At 54.1% G+C, this 22,207-nt stretch overlaps 1 protein-coding gene across 7 annotated transcripts in view; it reads left to right on the plus strand.

Moving 5' to 3' along the window:
* The window catches only part of COL27A1 (collagen type XXVII alpha 1 chain), a 157,906-nt gene that overhangs the window by 91,440 nt on the left and 44,259 nt on the right, over positions 1-22,207 (plus strand). For all 7 annotated transcript variants that reach the window (XR_004031412.1, XM_030817678.1, XM_030817680.1 and 4 more), the window contains 10 exons: positions 3,881-3,934; positions 5,876-5,929; positions 6,168-6,221; positions 11,872-11,925; positions 17,623-17,676; positions 18,192-18,236; positions 18,334-18,378; positions 18,680-18,733; positions 19,846-19,899; positions 20,787-20,840. Coding sequence is in view for 6 of the 7 variants with exons in the window: in XM_030817678.1 (XP_030673538.1) it covers positions 3,881-3,934; positions 5,876-5,929; positions 6,168-6,221; positions 11,872-11,925; positions 17,623-17,676; positions 18,192-18,236; positions 18,334-18,378; positions 18,680-18,733; positions 19,846-19,899; positions 20,787-20,840 (522 nt within the window). In the remaining variant the exon portion in view is untranslated. The remainder of the gene's footprint in view (positions 1-3,880; positions 3,935-5,875; positions 5,930-6,167; positions 6,222-11,871; positions 11,926-17,622; positions 17,677-18,191; positions 18,237-18,333; positions 18,379-18,679; positions 18,734-19,845; positions 19,900-20,786; positions 20,841-22,207) is intronic.

Consider the following 22,207-nt stretch of genomic DNA (forward strand, 5'->3'; position numbering starts at 1 on the left):
GCCTGCAACATCTGTTGGGGGAAGAAAGGAATTAAAGCAGGGGGAGGCCTGGATTTTTGAAATCTTTCCAGTGTCATTCGAGCGCGTTCTGTGGGAAGCCCGGGAGTTTGGAAAGGTTGCCGTGGCCTGGATATATTTCCTGATTGGAAAAACAAAAAAAAGGCAATTTGATCAGCAAATTCAGTTTCATAGTTATGCTAATGGTAGGGCCCTGGGGAAATAGATACGCAGGGTCTTGGAAGTCAGAACACAAACATCCTTGGAAATCACTATATCTAAGAGCCCTAACCATATTTTGTGCCTTGGATTTCTTTGCCAGTCTGGAAAAGCCCAGGGATCCCCTCCTCAGAATAGAGTTTATAAATGCATAAAATTAAAAACAAAGGAAACTGATTATATAGAAATGCAATTATGAAAATATAATATATTCATATATATGCTTCTTTGGCAATGCATTAAATAATGAGTTCTAGTAGCAGGTGTAACAGCGGCCTCAATTTTGAAGTAATGCCAAGCCTTAGTGATGTATTTTGAGATCTCTGCAGCAATGATTGTAATGTGACATGTCACTTTCTGGGACAGTCCCAGGTCCTGGTAATACTACTGTGGTTTGTTGCCTACACTCATATTTGAGGCAAATGCTAAATTTCAATTAGAGGTTCATGAAAATAAAAGAGTTTTAATTTTTTTTCATTCAAGTAGACATACCCTCTGAATTCCATTCATAGAGCCTGACAGAGACCCCAGGTTTAGAACCCACAGATTGTAGTCCATGTTGGCAATCCGGGATTTATGGAGGAGAAGCAGGTTTGACCAAGATCACCAAGTGGGATAGTGGCAGAACTAGGCCCAGGAGGGGTGGGAACCTTGCCTGGAGCAGCCCAGGCTCATTTGGTCAGCAGAACACCCAGCTTGCTGCCCAGGCAGCTTGGACAGTAGCAGGACAGAGGGAGAGCTGGAACCCTGTGGCTGCTATAAGGCACATGGAGGTACCATGCCAGCCGTTCCCTTGGCCTCCACCCCATGTGGTCACAGTGAAAGGGGAGGCATTTTCTGTTCACTGCAGAATCAGAGGATCCCTGGGAAAGTTCTGAAGCTCACACCACAGGACCTCCTTGTAATCATAGTATTGGGTCGGTGCAAAAGTAATCACAGTTTTTACCATTATAATGGCAAAAACTGCGATTACTTTTGCAACAACCCAATAACAGTGACATTTGTTAGTCACCTGTTAGGTTCCAGACTCTGTGCCAAATGCTATCTACACAATCGTCTATGGCAGTAGGTATTACTATCCTCATTTTGCAAATGAGGAAACTGAAGCTCTGCAAGTTAAGTAACATGTCCGAGATCTCACAGGCAGTAACATCACTGTCAGAGGCAAGATTGACACTGAGGTCTGCTGGGTTCCCAATGCCTGCCTCGAGGACTGAAAACTCTCCAACCTCCTGAGCCCTGGCATATCTCTAACAGAGCACAGACTGCTTGCCAGGCCCTGGCCGAGCTGCTGGGAACAGGGCATGGGTCTTGCCTTCAAGACACTCCGTCCAGGGGCAGCCACACATGTAAACATGTCACACTGAGCTGTCTAGTCCAGCTCAGCGTCCATAGCCCTTTCATTCTCAGTAGCATCCCTAATGCCTAGCATATGAGAGGAGGAAGAAAACCTCCCACAGCAGACTATGGCCCTTTATCTGTAGGCAATGTGAGGACCAGGCTAGCCTCCTCCCCAAAACTGGGAACTCGGATCCTGCCTGTGCAGTGCCCGCTGTGGGTAACAATGCTGCCTCCTCCCATGCCCACTGGCCAGCCCTAGAGGAGCCAGCCATGCCTGCAGCTTTCAGAGCTGCTTCTTCGTCGACATGCCTGGACTTCTGGGCCTGACCTTTCTGGACCAGCCTCAAGAGCAGGCCTGCCAGGATGTTCTGGGACAGTACCCTGGGGGGGGGTCCCAGGGGTGCAGGTCGGGGGATGGGGCACTTGCTGTATGGCTCTTATTCATTAGGATCCTGTTTGGCTTCTTGTTTGAGGTTTATGACCCGCTTGCCTTCCAGGACCCAACATCTCATAAATTTAAAGTAGCTATGAAATTTCTGTTTCTCTGGGCCAGTCGGGCAGGGGCCTTTTAACAGAGCAGTTTTTATTCCCTTCATTCGGCATCCTCTAAATGTCTGACTGCTCCCTTGTGGGAAGCCCAGGCCTCTGTCTTACCCCTGTGCCCTTGTAAAATAAATTAAGAGAGGATGGGAAAGAGCGAACATGTATGAAGTACCTCTATGCATCGTGCACCATCTCCCATATTCAGAACAGTGCCAGGAAGTAGGGAGGTACCTTTATTGTCTCCCATTCTGCAGATGAGGCTCTGAGAGACTGATTTGCCCAGAACCCACACACCTGAAGACTGAATGACAGTGACATAGATAAAGCGCCAGGTACAGGGCTTGGCACACAGGAAGTGCTCAATACGTTGAAGCTGTTGTTATAATATTGCTATCACTTAGAAAATGCTCTAATTAATTTTTAAAAATAAGTTGTTGCAAAAATCAAATATTTGGTTATTTTCTGTGACATGTTAGCTGTGACCTTATACCTAGTGCCTCATCCCTCTTACCTTATACTTCAAAAAGGTCTCTGAGCCCAGGGAACCAGGGGCAGGCGCAGGACCCACCATGCGTAGTGCCAGCGTGGTGCTGGGATGTACGAGAGATCTGGGCCCTGTTCACAGCCACATGCTTTGGAGGCCTTGGGCTGGAGGGGAAGGTGCGTGGTCTTTGGAGCTACACAACCAGAGCTGACATCTCAGGCTGCAGCAGCAAGACACGTGTGGCCCTCGCTGAAGTGACCACTTTAAAACTGTCTTTAGATAAGAAAGTGTGGATCTCAGAGGTAACCCTCTCATGGTAGCTGACTTACAGCTGGGCCGGCTTTATTGTCTGAGTACACAACCTCTGGCCTATTCCTGGCCCAAGGTCTCATTTTACTCTGGCCAGGGTTTGGGGGACAGGGAGCGGATTTTATGGAACAAATCCACTCATCCCTCCGTCTTTCCTAATTCACCCAGAACCTCTTGGCTGCAAATCTGGGTTCTTCCGAAGGCACTTCTGCACTCCTGAACCACACAAGGCCCTCCCCACTCAGTTTGCATTTTCCTTAGCAGGGAAGGTGGGGCCTGAATAAGAAATTGATGGGCCTTCCTAGGTGACCCCTCTAGGCTGTCCACCCTCGCTGCGCGTGTGCGTGTTTGCCTGCTCAGGGAGATGGCAAGGACTGGGGCCACCTAGAAGAACCCCCTGGAACCCAGAGGCAAGTTGTCACCCAGCAGAGTTCAGCAGAGCAGCAGGAGCTGCAGCGTGTGTCTGTGTGTGCACCCTTTCAGAAAAAGGCAAGGAGGCCTTTTAGAAGACAGTAAAGAGGCCTCCGCTCCCCGATTCCAATCAGTTCTCTTGGCGGAGGCTGTTACGGTATTTCTATCTCAGCCAGCGGGTTTGTTTCACTCTTTGAAACAGCCCCAGAGCCCCGAAAGATGGGCACAGATGGCCTCTTCCCAGCTCAGCTTAAGGGCCACCCCCCGCCCAACCCCAGCTCTCCAAACGTGGCAGCCTCCCAGCCTGCTTCTGGCGCGGGAAGAATGTGTGGCGCTCCCAGGGATGTTGGCAGCGGCCCCGCTGCTTGGCTTCAAAATCAGAACCATCTGGTGGAGTGAGGGAAGTCAGAACGGTGCCCAGAGAGAGGCAGCGCTCTCCCCGGCACAGCCTCCTGCTGGCTGGGTGACCAGGCACGGGCAGGAGACACCTGGGTGATGAGCTTCCGGGGAAGGAGCAGGAGGGCTGGGTCCCCCGATTCACGTTGTTTCTCTTGCTTTCGTGAATGTGTCTCATAGGGATTTATGGGATTCATTGGTCTGGTCGGGGAGCCAGGAATCGTGGGAGAAAAGGTAAGTGGTGTTGAGGGGAAAAGATAAGCAATTAGAGCCTGTGTTTTGAAATTGTGAAAAGGTGAAGAGGCCCTTTGACCTGGGGATTTCAGACCACCCTCCCTTAGCCTCTCTCCTGACCTGGCATTCTGAGTCTGCCAAGAGCCATTGTTCCCTTTCCTGGCATCCCTTGGGGTTCCATCCCTGCCCTACTGTCATCAGCCTCAAGCACAGTTAGACTTTTGTGTGACAACCAGCGGATGCATGTGATCTGGGCTCCTCACAGCTGCCTACTGGCCCTGCACAGGGGTCAGCGAGAGCAGGGAGGAAAAGATTCATCTTTACAAAGAGGAAAGATGAGGTTGCCTTGCTAAGCCTCTGTTTTAGATGAGATAACAGAGGCTTAAATAGGGGAGGTGACTTACTCAAGGTCACCCAGATAATAAGCGGCAGTGCTGAGATTTGAACCAGTTCATTGCCAAAGGTTAGCTACACTTGGCTCACTAAGACACTCTGCCTCATGTTGGCTCCCAGCTCCCACCAAGGGCCTTGGAGGCACTTGCCTTCCTTTGTGTGGGTTTATCCGATCCCCAGAGCAGGCTCTCTGGGAGAACCAACATTATTCCCATTGAATAGATGAAGGAACTGAGGTCCAGAGGGAGGAAGTATCCCCCCCAACTCTGGCCCCGCCTAACTCTCCAGGCTCCTCTTGTGCCACACTCTATCACTCTATGTGGCCCAGACCCTCGGGCCTCTGCCTTCCTCTCCTTCTCCTCCCTCGCTTCCCCCTCCTCCTCCCTCGCTTCTCCCTCCTCGTCCTTCCCCTTCTACTCCTCCTTCTTTTAAATTCAACTTTTTATCTTGAAATTTTAAATTTAACTTTTTATTTTGAAATAATGACAGATTCACAAGAAGTTGCAAAAAATAGTACCCTTCACCCTGTTTCTTCCAGTGGTAGCATCTTACATAATGATAGCACAACATCAAAGCCAACTCTGGCCTTCTGCTGTTGCTCAAATGTCCCATGTCCCTTCTCACCTACAAACCATTGACTGTGCCATTCCCTTGGCCAAATGCATTCTTCCCATTGCCATCTGCCTCCACCCTTTTTGCCCAGATGCTCTTCATTATCCTTCAGCTCTTGGGTCAAGAGGGACTTCCCAAGGGAAGCTTTCCCTGACCAGCTCTGCCCCCAAGTGGGTCAAGTCCTCCAGTGATAACACCTTAGCACCATGACCCCCACCCTCACTGCACTGTGTCTCCTACAACCCTCTGAGTGCCTTGCTCCATGGGAGCAGGCCTGCTCACCATTGTATATTCAGAGTCTCACAGATAGTGTCGGACACATAGTAGGTGCTCAATAAATATTTGCTGGCTGGGTGGATACAAGAAACAGCCTCATAAAAATAGAGCCAAGATTTGAACCCAGAGCACCTACCTTCTGGCTGGAGCTGTCTGCTAAACTGCCAACTCTGCCCAGTGTGTCTGGATTGGTCAAGAGGGAATGAGTTATGTCTCTGATTCTCTAGCATCTCATCTAGGTTTGGACAGGGAGTGAGGAGAGTGAAAGACATGCCTTCTCTTGCTGTTTCTGCCTCAGCAAGCCTAGCCCAGGGGATGCCAGGCCTAATAAGGACCAACATGATGTGGGCCAGGATCAAAGGGGACAGTGTAATTAGCGCTTCCTTAATCAGGACCATCCTTGGAGGGAAATTCACTGCGTGGCCTGCTACAGAGGATGCTGAGGCCTTCCAGGGCTTGCCACAGGTCTTGGCTTCCTCTGAGTGAAATCCCAGATCCCCACCTGGGTGATGTGGCCATGAACTAGGCAGGGACCCTCTAGAGACCTTGAGCAAGCCCCTACCTCTCTTTGAGCCTCTGGATGGCCCTCTGCACCTGCCTCCCACAGAGCCACCCCACAGCCATAGCCGTGACCTGCCTGCATTGCTGTCTCCATCACAGGGTGATCGTGGCATGATGGGACCCCCAGGCGTGCCTGGACCCAAGGGGTCGATGGTAAGGAGTAAGTCTGCATCCTCTTGCCCTCTCCTGTTGCAGCCTTGAGTGACAGCTCTGCTCTCCTCCATGAACCGCTTACCCCAGACATTCAGAATGACCAGCTCCCTCTTTGTCCAGGGGTCCTAGCTGCTGTCCTCCTGGCTTTGCACCGGGGCTGAGCCGACTGAGGTGGGACTGAAGGAGGAAGGGGCACCTTCCATAGCTGATTCCTCCTTTGTCTTCTCTCTCTTGGCAGGGTCATCCTGGAATGCCAGGTGGTATGGGGACCCCTGGAGAGCCTGGACCCCAGGTAAGCAAACCCCTCGTGATCCCTAAGCTCAAACCACTGTCAGATAAGGGCTAGGTGGCTGGGTGTGGTGGCTCACACCTGTAATCTCAGCACCTCGGGAGGCTGATCACTTGAGGCCAGAGTTCAAGACCAGCCTGACGAACATACCGAAACCTTGTCTCTACTAAAAATACAAAAATTTGCTGGGCGTGGTGACATGCGCCTGTAATCCCAGCTACTCAGTAGGCTGAGGCATGAGAATCACTTGAACCCAGGAGGCAGAGGTTGCAGTGAGCCAAGATCGTGCCACTGCACTCCGCCTGGGTGATAGAGCTAGACCCTGTCTCAAAAAAAAGAAAGAAAGAGACAGAGAAAAAGAAAGAAAGAGAGAGAGAGAAAGAAAGAAAGAAAGAAAGAGAAAGAAAGAGAGAGAGAGAGAGAAAGAAAGAAAGAAAGAAAGAAAGAAAGAAAGAAAGAAAAGAAAGAAAGAGAAAGGGAGGGAGGGAGGGGGGAGGAAGAAAGAAGGAGGGAGGGGAGGAAGAAAGAGAGGGAGGGGAGGAAGAAAAAGAAAGAAAGAAGAGAAAAAAGAAAGGAGGGAGGGAGGGTGGGAGGGGAGGAAGGAAGGAAAGAAAGGAAAAGAAAAGGAAGGAAAGAACGAAGGAAGGAAGAACAGAAGAGAAGAGAAGAGGAGAAAAAGAATAAGGGTTAGGAGTTCAAGCCTCAGAATCAGACAGACCTGGGTAGAATCCCAGCTACACCACTCTCTGACTGTAATCCTGGGGCAGATCTGACTGTATTCCTGGGGCAGATCATTTAACTTCTCTGAGCCTGAATTTTGCTCATTTGAAAAACAGAAAAAAGAATCATGGTCATGATAGTGTGATCGTGTGGGTTAAATGGAAGTGTGGGGCTAATGTTCATTACAGAACGGTGTTTGCTCCCTGGGAGCATTTTGGTTATTAGCAGCATTATTGCTTTTGTCCATTCACTCGTTCACTCCGTAGTTACGGCACGATAAGTGCTTGTGGGCAGTTTCAGGAGCTGGGTGAAGGGGCCCAGTCTCCACTCACTGCAACCTCCACCTCCCGAGTTCAAGAGATTCTCATGTCTCAGCCTCCCTAGTAGCTGGGATCACAAGCGTGTGCCACCACACCCTGCTAATTTTTGGATTTTTAGTAGAGATGGGGTTTCGGCAGTTCCAGGAGCTGGGGATGTGGCAGCAAGAAAGGCAGAAAGTGGCCCCTTCCTTTGGAGCGTGTAGTCTGGAAGTGGGGGCAGGGTAGATAGAACCGAGTAAGTGATGTCTGTTCTGGAAGAAGCAGGCACGAAGATGGGAAATGCTGGACAAACAGGGCTGAAGGTCCTCAGGGGCCTGGGCTTCTCATGATGACTGAGGAAGCAGGGATATTCCTGAGGCTCTCAAGGCAGAGTGGTGGGAAAGGCTGGGAGAGCTGGGGGAAGGGTGTGGCCAGGAGCACTCAAGTTCAGGAGCCCCTTCTCCCCAGGGGTGATGTGCAGGGGGTGGGGGTGGGCTTGCTCTCATTTGGAGCAGGTAGAACTTGCTTCAGATCCCTCAGTTTCTGCCAATGGAAGATGGAAACTGGGAGAGGGCACTCGCTTCAGCCAAAGCCAGGGCTCAGGGCTGGGAGCCCAGTCCGAGGTGGGCTTGGGGAAGGTGGGGAGGGTGTGGGGGTAGAGGGACCAGCCCAGGCACAGATCTGGAGGCAAGGCTGAGGGGCGATGAGCTCAGGTTGCCCAGGTGTCTCCAAAGTTCAGACCGGGGAGTTCCCTGGGGTCTGATGAGGAAGGGCCCTGAAGCCTTTCATGGTTTGAATCCAAGGGAAGCTCGCATAAACCTGTTCTCTACTGTGATTAGGGAAGCAAGGCCAACTCAGCTTCTACACTTTTTCATGCACCTACTGTGTGCTAGCATAAGCTGCTCCCTGGAGGTACAAAAATGGTAAGAAAGAGATCCAGCTCTTAAGACTCTCACTGTCTAGTGGGGTTGTCAAATATAAACATTCTCTCTGTCATTAACAGACTTTTATCGAGCACCTACTCTGTGCCAGGCCACACCAGGGGCTGAGGAGGGAGAGGGGTGGACTAGTCCAAGGGTGAGAGGCCTGGATATAGGTGACCGTCACCCAGAGGAGAAGGCATCAGCACCGGGGGACTCTGTCCATCCTCATGATTCTTTGGACAAGTTGGAACGTCCTTGAGGAGCACAATTGGAAATAGAAGCCAGCATTCTGGGCTCCCAGTGACATATTTTTGCCCTGTTCATGAGAAGGAGGAAAAGTCACATCTGGCCCAGGGCTGGAGGAGCTGGCAGTGTGGAAGTGGGACTGTTGGGGTAGAAGCAGGGGGTCAGAGGACCAGCATTCTGGTCGGGGGGCTAGCACGGCTGGCCGAGGCACCCAGCTTGGAATGCAAGGGCCCGGCCTCCCTCTCAGTGGTCAGAGATGGAGTGATTGGAGCCCTCAGCATGGGGGGTGCCCAGAGTGGGGCCAAAGCCTGAGTACAAGGATGGTGGGGGTACATCATCGAGTTCTACCCCCGGCACCCCTGCACCTTAGCCGTCCTGGGCCTCAGTCTCAGCATCTGTCTAGTGGGAGGAGGAAATCCAGGAAAGGAGTCACTGGGACACAATGGAAGGCCAGTGGGAGATGGGGAAAGAGTGGGGATATTCAGGCCAATGCAGAGAAGAAGGTGCAGGCCTCCTCTGAATCCCTTGCCTCCCTGGCTCCACTAGCCTCCCCACCCTGCCCCATCTCCTCAGTGCTTCCCCCTGTTCAGTGGGTTGGTTCAGGCTTGGTGAAATCAGACGGTCACTTGGTGCTGTTTCTGATCCCAAGGTTGCCATGGTCCGCCACTGCTACAGTACGGGGCTGGTCCCTTGGATCTCTTGGGGTTCCTCCTGGCCAGCGACACTGGGGAAGCTGGCTAGCACAGAGGCCCAGAAAACCACCTTCAGAATCAGATACGTAGGGGTGAAATTCTGGCTCCCCGACTTGCCAGCTGCGGGATTGTTGGCAACATTCATAGCTTCTCTGACCCTCAGTTTCCCCATCTGTAAGTCAGCATGATGCCACCTGCAGTATGAGATTGTCATGAGAAATGGTGCAGTGCATGATGTGGTGTCTCACAATCCTCCTGCATAAATGTGTGCTTAATGAATGGTGATAACTATTTGTTAGAGATGATAATTGCCACTAAGTAAGACTACTACCATTAAAAGTGACATTTCTGGTGATATTGTTCACACCTGATTGGCATTTTCCCACTTTATCAATCACTTTCACCTCCATGTTGTCCGATAGCACATTGAGATCCGTCAAGATTATTATCCCCAGGCCAGGTGTGATGGCTCACGCCTGTAATCCCAGGATTTTGGGAGGGCGAGGCTGGTGGATCACGAGGTCAGGAGATCAAGACCATTCTGGCTAACACGGCGAAACCCCGTCTCTACTAAAAAACAGAAAAAATTAGCCGGGCGTGGCGGCAGGCGCCTGTAGTCCCAGCTACTCGGGAGGCTGAGGCAGGAGAATGGTGTGAACCCGGGAGGTGGAGCTTGCAGTGAGTCAAGATTGCGCTACTGCACTCCAGCCTGGGCAACAGAGCAAGACTCCATCTCAAAAAAAAAGATTATTATCCCCATTATTGGGGGTGGGAGTGAGGCGCTGGGACCTGCCTAGGGTCACCCAGTGACCAGAGTTGGGTCTAGCATTCAATTCTGACCTCCTCCTGCCTTGCGAGAGCAGGCAGCTGCCTTTTCCTGAGGACTTTGTCACTTCATCTTCTAGAAACTCTAGGAGGTAAGGACTCTTCTATCCCCATTTTATAGATGACAAAACTGAGGCCCAGTGAGTTGAAGTAACATGCCTAAGATGGCACAATTAGTAAGTGGCCGAACTGGCATGTGAGCCCAGGTTCTCCAGTGCTACCGCCTGCTCTTTTCAGCTCTCTATGCCTTGATGTAGAGACTTGGCTCCCGAAATTTCCCAGTGGTGCATTGCATGCCTTCTGAGCTCTGAGATCACTCTATAAAATGGCCCATTCTCACCCAGTCTGTGTTCTCCACCATCCGGGAGTCAGAACTGCCTTTTATGGGGCTTTTATGGGGCCAAGCCCGGGTCCACACCCTGCTTGCTCTGCTGACGAAGGGTCAGCCTGGGACCCAGCCCCTCACATCAGCCCCTCCACAGCAGCTGTCGGAGGGTCTGCCGGGTGATAGCAGCTGGGTTAACACCCCTCGAAGCCATGGGGAGAGGGAAATGGGAAAGTCAAGAGTTCGTTCTGAGGCACCAAATGGGGCTGGGCCTCTCCCTGGTATTCAGAGGAGGGATGAGACTGGCTCTGCCTTGCAAAAGGAGCACGCCCAGTCTGAGAATTGCTGCAGGAGCTGAGAGGCTCCTGGAGTTGGCAGAGGGTCCTGGCTGGCCGGTGGATGAAGTTGCTGCTTGAGGTCTCTCAAGCTGGGCCTTGAGAGTGGGTGGGGGCGGGGGAGACATTAGGCAGAGGGGTGGCCTGCTTCCCATCTTCTCCTGCATTCCCTCCCTTCCCACCCCCTGCCCTCTTCAGTTCATGTGCTCCTTGTTCATTCAACAGATTCCTGAGTGTCTGTCCTGCACCTGTGCCAGGCCAGGTGCTGAGAATTCCAAGAACTAAACTGGCCCTCTCACCCTGTCTCTCTTGCTCCTCTTGTCATCTGTTCATCAAAACCAAGATGGCTGCCCATTTGCGCAGGGCTGGGCCTTGCTCCCTTCTCATGCCACCCCACCCACTTCTCTGCCTCTGCCTCCCCACTCCTTCTCTCCTTCTTGATCCTCTCCCACGCTGCCCCCTCTGCCTCCCAAGCTCACCCCAGGCCTGTGTTCTCAGTTCTTCCTCCTCCTCCTCTTTTCCCTGAGAGAAAATATTCAGGAAAATATTGGGTTGTCAGGGTGGAGGTGAGGGACAGAACTTGGGTCACCAGATTCTCCTTTCTGGTGGGGGAGAGAAAAGGAGATGAGGATTTGAGGAGACCTTTTGTCATACATGTCATTGTAGTCTGGATGCAGTGGCTCACACCTGTAATCCCAGCAATTTGGGAGGCTGAGGCAGGAGGATCACTTGAGCCTAGGAGTTTGAGATCAGGCTGGGCAACATAGTGAGACCCTGTCTCCATAAAAATAAGAAAATTAGCTGGGCATGATGGTGCATGCCTGCAATCCTAGCTACTCAGGAGGCTGAGGCGGGGGGATCACTTGAGCCCCGGAGCTCAAGGCTGCACTGCACTCCAGCCCAGGCCACAGAGCGAGATCCTCTCTCAATAAATACATAAATGAATGAATGAATGGCATCGTATCTTCTCATTGTTGATTTTGAGGAAAGGGGGAAGAAAATGTCATGTAGGGAGCCTTCTCCCCACTCCCTAGACTCCCAGGAAAGGTTGAGGCCCATCCCCCTATAGCCCAGGGCATTGGCTGTGTTCGAGGCTGTGGCTCGCCTGCTGCTTTCCCCAATGAGCCAGGTGCCCAGTCCTTCCATGTGGAGGCTGCTGGGGCCCTGGCAGCTTCTGAACATGCCCATCTGAGGGCTGCAGGCCTTCAAGCTTTGCCCCACACTCCCAGTCCCCCGTGTTGCTCTCACTTCCTAAAAAGGGGCCTCTCCAAATTTCTTCTCTTCCCAGGGTCCTCCAGGATCTCGAGGCCCACCAGGCATGAGGGGAGCAAAGGGACGTCGGGTAAGTCGAGCCCAGCTCCTGGGGGCTGATGCTGGTGGGAGGGGGCACACTTGAACAAGGCCATCTGCCAGAGACTGCCCAGTCTCTGCCCCCGGCCCAGCTCTGGGATCTGTGACTTTCATAGCACGAGGTAAGGTTCCAGGCTCACCCTGGACCTGGCTGTAGGGGTGGGACCCCATGGGACCCCACCCGTCTTTCCAACTCATTTCTCAGCCTTGCCATCCACTAGGCACAGTCGGGCTCTCTGGTACCAGTTCTTTGTTCATTCATTTATTCAACCAGCACCTGTTTAGCACCTACTGTCTGGCAGACACTGTTGGAGGCTCTGCAGGTATTGTGGTGAACAGGACAGACATGACCCCTGCCTGCCCTTGTGAGCCAGTCAACAAATGAATCAAACCACTTGGCAGACGCAGGTGATAAAATACAGGGTCATCAGCACATGGACTGAGGAAGTATTAGCAGCCTGGAAGCCCAGAGGAGGACCCCACCTGGGCAGGGTACTAAGGAAGGACTTTAGGAGAGGGCAGTGCTTGAGCTGATGCCAGCTTCCTGGCAGGGGACTGGCAGGAGAAAACCTAAAGGTGATACAGGAGGTGGATGCTTAGGGATCCTCAGGGTCAACAGAGGGACGAGGGAGAGGGATGGGGCCAGGACTTAGCAGGCACCAAGCGAGGCAGGGCCTCAAAAGCCACAGCTATACTCCAAGGGCATTGGGAGGCTGCAGGGGGTTTTAAACAGGGCTGCCCTGAGCACAGTCACTGGGAGTAATCACCAGCACTTACTCTATGCCACACACTGTCTGTCACACACATTAACTCATTTAATCCTCAACACTACCCTGTCATGTAGGTGCTATTCTCATTCCCATTTTATTATTATTTTGTTATTGGATTACTTAACCTTTCTCCCAGAAAACCTTTGATTCCTGGGATAAACTAGGTGCTATGTGATTCAGCCCAAGCCCTGAACACCTCTGAGCCTCCACTCCACTCCCAGAGAGGCACAGAGAGGTTGAGTCACTTACCTCAAGTTGCACAGCTAAAAAGTGGCAGAGCTGGGATTTGAACCCAGGGAATCTGGCTCATTTGCATACTGAATTCAGCCTTATTTTCAATCACACAGGGAGGGTTGACAGGATGGTCTGCCACCAATAGGTATGCAGGCATGGGACTGTGCAGCCTTATTGTAAAGAGAAAGTGAGATGGTGCAGGTGGTGCCGGCAGCCCAGGCCTGATATCCAAGCTCTATACGGGGGATCTGTGATTATTATTCTCCTGTTGGCTGGATTTCAAGTGGTTTTACAATTTCCCCAAACCAGATGGCCTGAGCAGCCGGCCTGGAGGAGGGAAGATTAAAAGGCATTCCTGTGGCCCGGCAGGGTCCCTCCGGTGCCCATGTCCTCTGGGTCTCTTCAAACGGGCCTTGGCCCAAGGGCAGCCAGGCTCCATCCAGATCCTCTGTACCTCCCCTCCTGCCCCAGGAAGCTGGATTCCCTGGAGGGTGAGCTGCATGGGCCCAGGCCCCCTGCCCTGCCTCAGGCACGAGGCTCAGGCCCCCTTCAACTCACTGGGCTCCCTTCAACCATCTCCACCACCCCTTCCCAGCAGTGGCTTGAAGAATGTATCCCTGCTTAAGGAAACACAGGCTTCCAACCACGTCAAAGTCTCCCGGGCTGGGAGGGGAGCATCAGGAACACGAGCCCCTCTCCCCACTGGGTTTGTCAGGAACGCACAACCTATGAGATTGGCCCCCTGGGTCTCCTGCCGAACAGGCTGCCCTTCGCCACCTCCTAGAGGAGGTGACTGAAGGTGGGGAACCTACAGAGGCACCCACCGTGCCTGTGAAAGAGCTTGATTCTGGGCAAGTCCTGATCAGCTCCTGGTTTGCCCTGTGCCCTTAGCAAGGCCTTGTGGCGCTCTGTGCCTCAGTTTCCCCATATGTGCCATGGGGAATGGGCCTGGAGGTCTGCAAGGCCTTGCCTGCTTTCCTGCCTATGTGTAGGACGGGCCCTGCTGCCCACCCCACAGCCCACCCGAGGAAGAATGAGCACTGAGAGTTCATGGCCAGGGGCAAGGGAGGCTGTCGTGCTCTGTTCTTGGTGAGGATGCTGATAGAACCTGGGCCCACCAGCCCCAGTGAAAAGAATGAGGACTCTGGGGTCAGATGGGCCTATGGCAAGTCTCAGCACCCCCGATTCCCAGCTGTGGAACCCCAGGCTGGTTTCTTAACCTCTCAGAGCCTTTCTCCCACCTTCTGAGGGGGTTGTAAGGACCCCAAGATTGCAGTGCCTCGGGCCTACTCTTCCCCTGCCTGTCGGTGTTAGAGCTTAGCTGACCTTGCCTGAATCCAGGCTCTTCCTCTTGGATCTTGGACCTTGGGCCACTGATTTCCCCTCCCTGAGCCTTCACTTCTCCCTCCGTAAAATGGGTCAGCAACAGACGAAGCTGGTGGGCTGGCTGTGGTGACTCAGTCACTTCCTGAGCACCTTGAACCTGCTGCAGGGCGGCGGCAGCATGTGATGGTGTGTGCTCATTCCCGCTTGTTCATCGGCCCCTTTTTCCCAAGAGCTGTGGTTGGCCAGATTTTCTGTCCCAGGCAGGAGCTCCTCCCCACCAAGCCTGACCCCAGGCCTGGCTGGAGGGCAGTCCCCAGCGTGCCTGCAGACATCTTCCTCGGGGTGCGGATACAAGAGAGCAGACATGTGGCCCTGATAGCAACCCAGGCTTCCCTCCAGCAGGCAGGGCGGGGGTGGGCCTGCCCGGGTTCATTTAGGGAAGGAGGCGGCAGGACTGGGGGACCTGCAGGATGGACTGTTGAGTAGCCCAGAGCAAGGGTTAGAGTGTGCGGCTGCTCTCGCCCCTCTCTCTGCCCTGTGGAGCTGGGGAGACAGGGCGGCTGGTGGCCCCACTACTGCCTCCTCCTCTCTCTGAAGCCAAGCCAGCTTCTCCTGGGCTGTCTGGTGCTCTGCTGGGATAGTGAGTTCTCTCAGATAAGAAGGATTTTAGACATTGTCTTCTCCAACACCAGGCCCCAGTGTGCAGCCTTCCTGGCAGGATCCTCTGGGCCCTGACCTGTATACCCCCGGTGATGGGGAGCTCACTCCCTTTCTGAAAAACAGTGACAGGTAGTGGTGAAAAAAATGGAGGTCCAGCTGACTTGGTCTCAAATTCTGGCTCCTCCACTTCCTAGCTGTGTGACCATAGGCAAGTTCACCATCATCCTGAGCCTGTTTCTTTCCTTGCAAAAGGAGGATAACAGCTTTCACTGCTTCTGCGGTGGCTGCTACTGCTCTATTATTATTTAATGACTTAACCTTTCTCCCAGAAAGCCTTTGATTCCTGGGATAAACAAGGTGCTATGGGATTCAGGCCAAGCCCTCAACACCTCTGAGCCTCCACTCCTCTCCCAGAGCTATCCCTTTCCAGGGAGGTGTATGTCTGAGCGAGAGATAGAACCCAGAGCCAGAGATCATCCCTCAGGAGGGCTCAGTTATCTGCCATCAGCTCAGCCCCTGTCCCAGCTCCCATGACCTGACACAGACCCACCCCATGTGGCTCCAGCTCCGCCAGGCCTGTGCCCATGAATCACGGGTGTTAAGCCTAATGACATGGTGTGACAGTGTCCATGTGAGCCTGAGACTGAGGCCCGGAGAGGAGATGGGGCTTTTCTGGGTCACACAGCAAACCAGCAACAGGCTAAGGCTGGCACCTGAGCCCCGTAACGCCCACTAGAGATGGCTTGTTTAGGAGTTCATCAAACTGCAGCTTCAATCTGTGAAAACTCTCAACTGGTTTTGCACAGCATAGTGTGAACTGCCTGAGGAAGGGACTGAGCCCAGATTCCCCAAGCCCCCTCCCCAGCAGAGTCTGGCAGGGATGGAACTAGCCATTCTTCAGCACTTTCTGCGTGCCAGGCACTGAGCTGCCTGTGAGCATCGCCTCCTGTCTTGTGGGAGAGATTTCTTGTGCCCATTTCAGAAAAAAGAAACTGAGTCTCAGTGAGGAGCAGTCACTCGTCCCCAGACACAGTTCCTGAGCAGCCCAGTGCCTAGGGCTGGATGCCACAATGGGCCCCAGGCCCTGGGCTTGGGGATGCTGAGAACAGCATCTCCCAGCTGAGTCCTGGCCTTGCCTGGTGGCTCCCTGTTCCAGGATTATTTGATCAGTGGGGTGCTCTTTAAGGCTGCAGTGTGGGATTGAAGCATAGGGAGCTCCAGGCAGCTGAGAAGTGGAATTTTCACTTTGTTGGCCCAATTATTCATTGAAAATTTCCTTGTTCAATTTTTTTTTCTTTTTTTGAGATGGAGTCTCACTCTGTCACCCCGGCTGGAGTGCAATGGCACGATCTCGGCTCACTGCAAGCTCCGCCTCCTGGGTTCAAGCAATTCTCCTACTTCAGCCTCCTGAGTAGCTGGGACTACAGGCGCACACCACCACGCCTAGCTAATTTTTGTATTTTTAGTAGAGATAGGATTTCACCATGTTGGTCAGGCTGGTCTCGAACTCCTGACCTCATGATCTGCCCACCTCAGCCTCCCAAAGTGCTGGGATTACAGGCGTGAGCCACTGTGCCCAGCCTTCCTTGTTTGATTTTTAAATGATTTTTTCTTCATTTAGTATTCTCATTCCCCATCCTCCCCGACCTAGACACTTCCCCAGTTCCTTTTATCTGGGGAAGTATTGCGGGCTGGTCCCCTGGGCTCCCGGGCCAGGATGGGCTGGCCTCCTCCACAGGACACTCCTGTCCTCCCAACACAGACCGCTTGAGACCCCCTAGAGAACACAGGCCGCTCTGTTTTCCACGGGTCTTTTCCAGGAGACCCCAGCTCATCTGCGTCTCTGTGGGAGCGCCCCTGGAGGGGACACACGTGGGGCAGTGCGTGGAGCCCACATGGGGGATGAGAGCGGCTAATGTGTTAGGGACCTTAGCTGAGTCACTTCCCTTGGCTGGGCCTCAGTATTTCCATCTGTGCAGTGGGGATAGGGGGTGGACTCCACCTGCCCCTGGGGTCTCCCAGCAATCAGGGACCAAGACTCCTGTGTCAGGGATCAGGCCTGAACACAGGGCTCCAGGGAGCAGCAGCCTGACTCTCACCCCCTTGTGCACAATCCTGCCCTGTTCCTGCCCCCGCCTCATGGCAGGTCTTCCTCTGTGAGCTGGGCTGCATTTGTTGTACGCCTGGCTAGAGATGGGGCTGCTCCACACATCTGGGAAGGACATGCAGGTTCTTCCCAGGTCCTGCTCTGTCAGTTTCCCCGAAGGGCTGTGGCCCACACACCTGCTTCTGCCCCGTGTGTGCCCTGGGAAGGGCACATGGCAGCAGAGTCTGAAGAGTTGGCTGTGTGAACATGGCCACGTGTAACTCAGTTGCGGCCCTCAGTCTCCACGTCTGTGAAATGGATTGGCTGGGTGACCCCCAAGGTCTCTCTGAACAGGGCCGTTAGTGCCCCAGCTCCCTTCTGGAAGCGTCAGCCTCTAGCTGAGTCTACTCATGCTGCGGCCTCTGCAGAGCTGTCTTGAAGGCACTGCACGAGGGTGACCACCTCAGTGGGGAGTGTGTGGGAAGTGGGAGGAGGAGGGGGCCGGGGCTTGCACAGGGGAAGGCCCCAGGCTCGGAGCAGCCCCGCCCTCCTGGTTCTCGGCCCGAGGGAGACCCCTGCTGTCCGGTGTGCTAGTCCCTTTTTCCTATTCCAGGGCCCCCGAGGACCGGACGGACCAGCTGGGGAGCAAGGGTCCAGGGGCCTGAAGGTACCGACCCCTAGGGCCTGCCCTTCCTCACTCCTCCGACACTGGGTCAGGAATCATGAACAAGGCTCACACCTCCTCAGAACGATGCCCCTTAGGGACAACAAAGGGAGCCCCGTGGAGGCTGCAGGGCTCTTTCTGAGAGCTCAGCCCTTCCACTCCTCCTGACCCCTCACTGCAAGCCCAATAAAGAGAAAGCAAGAAAGGAGGAGGGAGATCATACACGTCCTCAGACCCTTTCCCTGGACCCCAAACCCTACCAGGCCCCTGACAGCCGAGACTGCTTCTGGCAGCCCCATCCCTAGGAAGGGGTCCTTGGTTCTCCACTTGGAGCAGCTGGTGACAGTGGCGAGCCACTCCCCTTGTCAGGCCTTAGTTTTCCCATCTGCATCGTGGAGAGGGGGCAGACTCCGTGGCCTCAAATGGGTTCCTTTTATCTCCCATGTGGAGGGGTCCCTTTTTGGGGAACGGTCCTCCCAAGCACCCTCTCTAACCTTCACGTGCTCTGCTTCCCACAGGGCCCCCCAGGACCCCAGGGCAGACCGGGCCAGCCTGGACAGCAGGTATGTCAGGCCAAGGCCAAGCAGGCCAGCCGCAGGCCCCCTCCCTGCTCCCTGCTTTGTGATCTGAGCCGGTAATGACCCCCACATGTGCTTCCAGGGTGTGGCTGGTGAGCGAGGCCACTTGGGCTCTCGAGGCTTTCCTGTAAGTAGCACCAGTTCTTGAAATTCTCTACATGGGGCTTTTGGTCAGGGGGTGGGGTGTGGATAATAACCACTTTTACCAAGTTCCTGTCCTTCTGTGGAAACCCCGAAGGTTCTGGTTGCCACCCGCCCTGCACTGAAGCCCCTCCAGCACATCCCCACTTCTCTGGGTCTCAGCCTTCCCATCTGTCACCCGGTGTGGGAGGAGGGGACCCAAATACACTAGGATGGCTTGCTTGAAGTCAAGGCAGGGCAGAGAAGGCCATGGAGGGCCTAAGGTCACCTTTGCTTTGTCTCTGCAGGGCATCCCGGGTCCCTCAGGCCCCCCAGGCACCAAGGGCCTCCCAGGAGAACCGGTAAGAGCCCTTCCCTTCCCTCTTCTGCCTCTTTGCTGCTGGCACCTGGGGGTGTGGGCCAGGTGGTCAGATAAGGAGAAGGGTTGGAAAGGGACCATGCCTGGCCTCTAACCCCCGGTTGGCCAGGCCTTGGGGTTCGTGGCGAGCACTAAACCAAGAGCTCTGAGTTTGAGGCTCAGCTCACTTGGCTTCTGGCCCATTTGCTGGCCAGGAAAATGGGGGTGATTGTCTCTGCCTTGCCATTCTGTTATGAACATGAAATGTGAAAATGTATAGGTAGTGCTTGGCACAGTGAAAGGCAGGAGGGAGGGAGGGAAGAGAAGAGTAAATGAAAAAGCTGACCGGGAACTGCAAACGAACAAGCTGACCAGGAACTGCAGAGTCCAGCATGGCTGGAGTGGAAAGTGGGACCTCAGAAAGGGCAGGAGGAGGCAGCAGGCGCCAGTCACCCAAGGCCACGGGGACGCTGTGCTTTTTGTCCCAAGGGCAACAGGGAACCATGGAAGGGCTTGAAGCAGAAAGGGCGATCAGCTTGCCTTCCAGAAGATGTCCCTGGAAGGACAGGTGTGGGGGGACAGTCCAGGAGCCCCATGAGGAGGCTGGAGAGTGGTGCTACAAGAGGTGGCAGGGAGAGGACAGAATCTCCAGGGGGCTAGAAGGATGACTCCTGCACAGGGCAGGGGAGGACAGGAGGCTCCCGTCCTCAAGGCCGCTGCTGCATTCCCACATCTTGAGGCCCAAGGAGTCACCCTTTTGAACGGTGGGTTGGCTGGGGGTGGGGGTTTCCAGACATGGATCCGAGGTGGAAGAGCATTCCAGGCAGGGGCAACAGATGAGCAAGACTCAAGAGCTAGGAGGTTTCTGATCAGGGAGGGCCCCCTGGGCTTTAGGTGGGTGGATAGGAGAGTGTGCAGCTGTGTTGGAGGGAGTATGACAGATACCAGTGGTGAAGAGGGGCTGCAGACACCAGGACCCTCGGTGTGGCTGGGGCAGACTAGGGGTGTGCTTCAGAGTCCCCGGTTCTGGGGGTCAGCTCCCTCACTCACCCCTCCAGATCCCAAAGAGGGCCCAGGCTGGCTTCTCCCAACTGTCTGTGTGTGTCTGTCTTCCAGGGCCCTCAAGGACCCCAGGGGCCAATTGGGCCTCCAGGAGAGATGGGACCCAAGGTGAGTGTGAGAGACCCTTATTCGTCCCATGATGCTGCTGGGGATGTATCAGCCCTTCCCTTCCCTCCTCCCCAGGAGCCTCTTTCTGCCGTTCCCTGTCCTGGCCCAGGGAGATGGTCATGTACCATGTAGTTCAGAGAAGGGTGGACGCCCTGGCAGAGAGGGTAGACCCATCCTGGTGGCATAGGTTGAGGAGCTGGGCTCCTAGTCCAGGGGCATTGGGTGGGACGCAGAGGTGCCAGGACCCTTGTGGGGGTTGGCATTGCCTCTTTGGGCATCACTGGAAGCATGGATGCTTCCCAACCTTGACCTTGCTGGGACTTTGCCCCAGCAGAGGTTTGACTATCAATCCAGCCCCCAAGGGTCATGCAGCAAGGAACTTGTAAGGATCCTCGGACACCCCTGCCTTATCCGGAGGGAAAAACCAAGCCCCAGGGTTTATGCAAGGGCTGCAGCCATGCCCACGATGATAACTCAGGGCTGCTTCCCACCCGCCTCATGCTGGCTCAGCTTTAGAGAGAAGGGTTAGAATCACTTGGCCCTAAACACAGCATCCAATGGCTTCCTCCCCCGTCTTTTTGTGAATCATGAAATTTTCTTCCCTCTGCTTGCCGAAGGGCTCCTAGTGTGGTAAACCACACTTGTGGGGCGGGAGAAGGCTCTAGAAGCCTCTGGGTAGTCCCAAAGCTCAGCCAGCCTGGGCCCACCCCCAGCCCTCTAGTTCCAGCTCCAGGCTCCAAGAAGCTACAGGCTGCTCCCACTTCTGCATCTCTTGTGCTGTGTGACCCTGGCCATGTCTCTTGCCCTCTCGGAGCCTCAGTTACCCCCTTGCTTACAACCAGGGGGCAGCTCTTGCTCTAGGAGGGACCAATGGCATTTTCTTTCAGGGGCCGCCGGGTGCAGTGGGAGAACCGGGCCTTCCTGGGGAAGCCGGGATGAAGGTGAGGTGGGATGAAAGAAAAGAAAAATGACTTGTTGAAACCAGCTCCCAGATGGCGGCCACATCCTCTCCATGGAAGAGAAATGGGCCTTTCTTGTGGCTGGGATAATGGGTTCTCTGTGCTCCTGGCTGGGGAGTGGGGCCTGGTTAGGGCCAGAGTGGAGTGTGGAGCCCCCACCAGTGCCCTCTGCCAGGCAATGTTTTTTCGGGCACCTGCCCCTGCCTCCACGCTGGGGTAGCTGTACCTCCTGGCCTCATGCGATACCATCTGCAGCTCGGTGCCAGTGCCCCTCATTACCTGCTGAGAAACAGGTGCCCATTGATACATGGACCCTGGGGAGAGCCCCCTCCCCATTCTGCTGTTGGAAGAAGACGCTGTTCCCCTTGGAGGCCCCAGAGCTGATGAGCGATGCTGGCTAGCCCATGGACATTGTTGAGGCAGGGCCCAGGGGAGCCCACAGAGGGGCTGTGAGACTTGAGTCCAGTCACCCCCTTCCATGCCTAAGTCTCCCTGTCATTCAAACTCCCTGGGGCTGTCAGGCTTGGCCTAGTCCCAAAATCCTTTGCTCAAACACCAGTGAAGAAAACCACCCCACATAGAAAACTGATAGAAGCGGGATTGTTTCCACTGGAGCAGGGCTGGGGGCTCAGAGCTCCGCCCTCCTCCTGTGCCCCTAGACACCAGCAGGGAGCATAGTTTGAAAATTCGCCAGTGAGAAAGACCCTTTTAGGGCCTTTATGCAGGGGGCAGGTGACATTTATTCCGGCTCATTTAGGGCTTCCTCATTGTTTGGGTTTCTCTTCAAGTCTCTCAAGGAAGAATAAAGTCACATAGTTGCCATTGCTGCATCCAAGGCTCCTGGAACCAGACTGCCCGGGTTCGGATCCTGAATCTGTCACTGACTAGGTCTCGCAAGAGCTTGGGCTCCTTACTGAACTCCCCCAATGCCTCTGATGCTTCACCTCTAAAAGAATACCTTTCCTTGCAGAGCTGTCTTGAAAGTCAAATCTGTTAATATAAAAACTGATGTCCTCAGCCTGGGCAATGTAGTGAGACCCCATCTCTACAAAAAATTTAAAAATCTGCTGGGCATGGTGGCGCATGCCTGTGGCCCTAGCTACTGGAGAGGCTGAGGTGGGAGGATCATCTGAGCCTGGGAGATCAAGGCTGCAGTGAGCTGTGATTACCCCACTGCACCCCAGTCTGGGCGACAGAATGAGACCTTGTTTCAAAAAACAAAACAAAACAAAAGTCCTTAGAACAGTACAGAACAGTACAGTTAGTTATTAATAGGATGATGGTGGTGGTGTTGGTGCTAATGGTCCTCCTGTCCCGGCGTGGGAGAAGAAGTCCGTGGACAAGGCTTA

This window comes from Nomascus leucogenys, chromosome 8 (assembly GCF_006542625.1).
Source record: "Nomascus leucogenys isolate Asia chromosome 8, Asia_NLE_v1, whole genome shotgun sequence".
In the NCBI taxonomy this organism is placed as follows: domain Eukaryota; kingdom Metazoa; phylum Chordata; class Mammalia; order Primates; family Hylobatidae; genus Nomascus; species Nomascus leucogenys.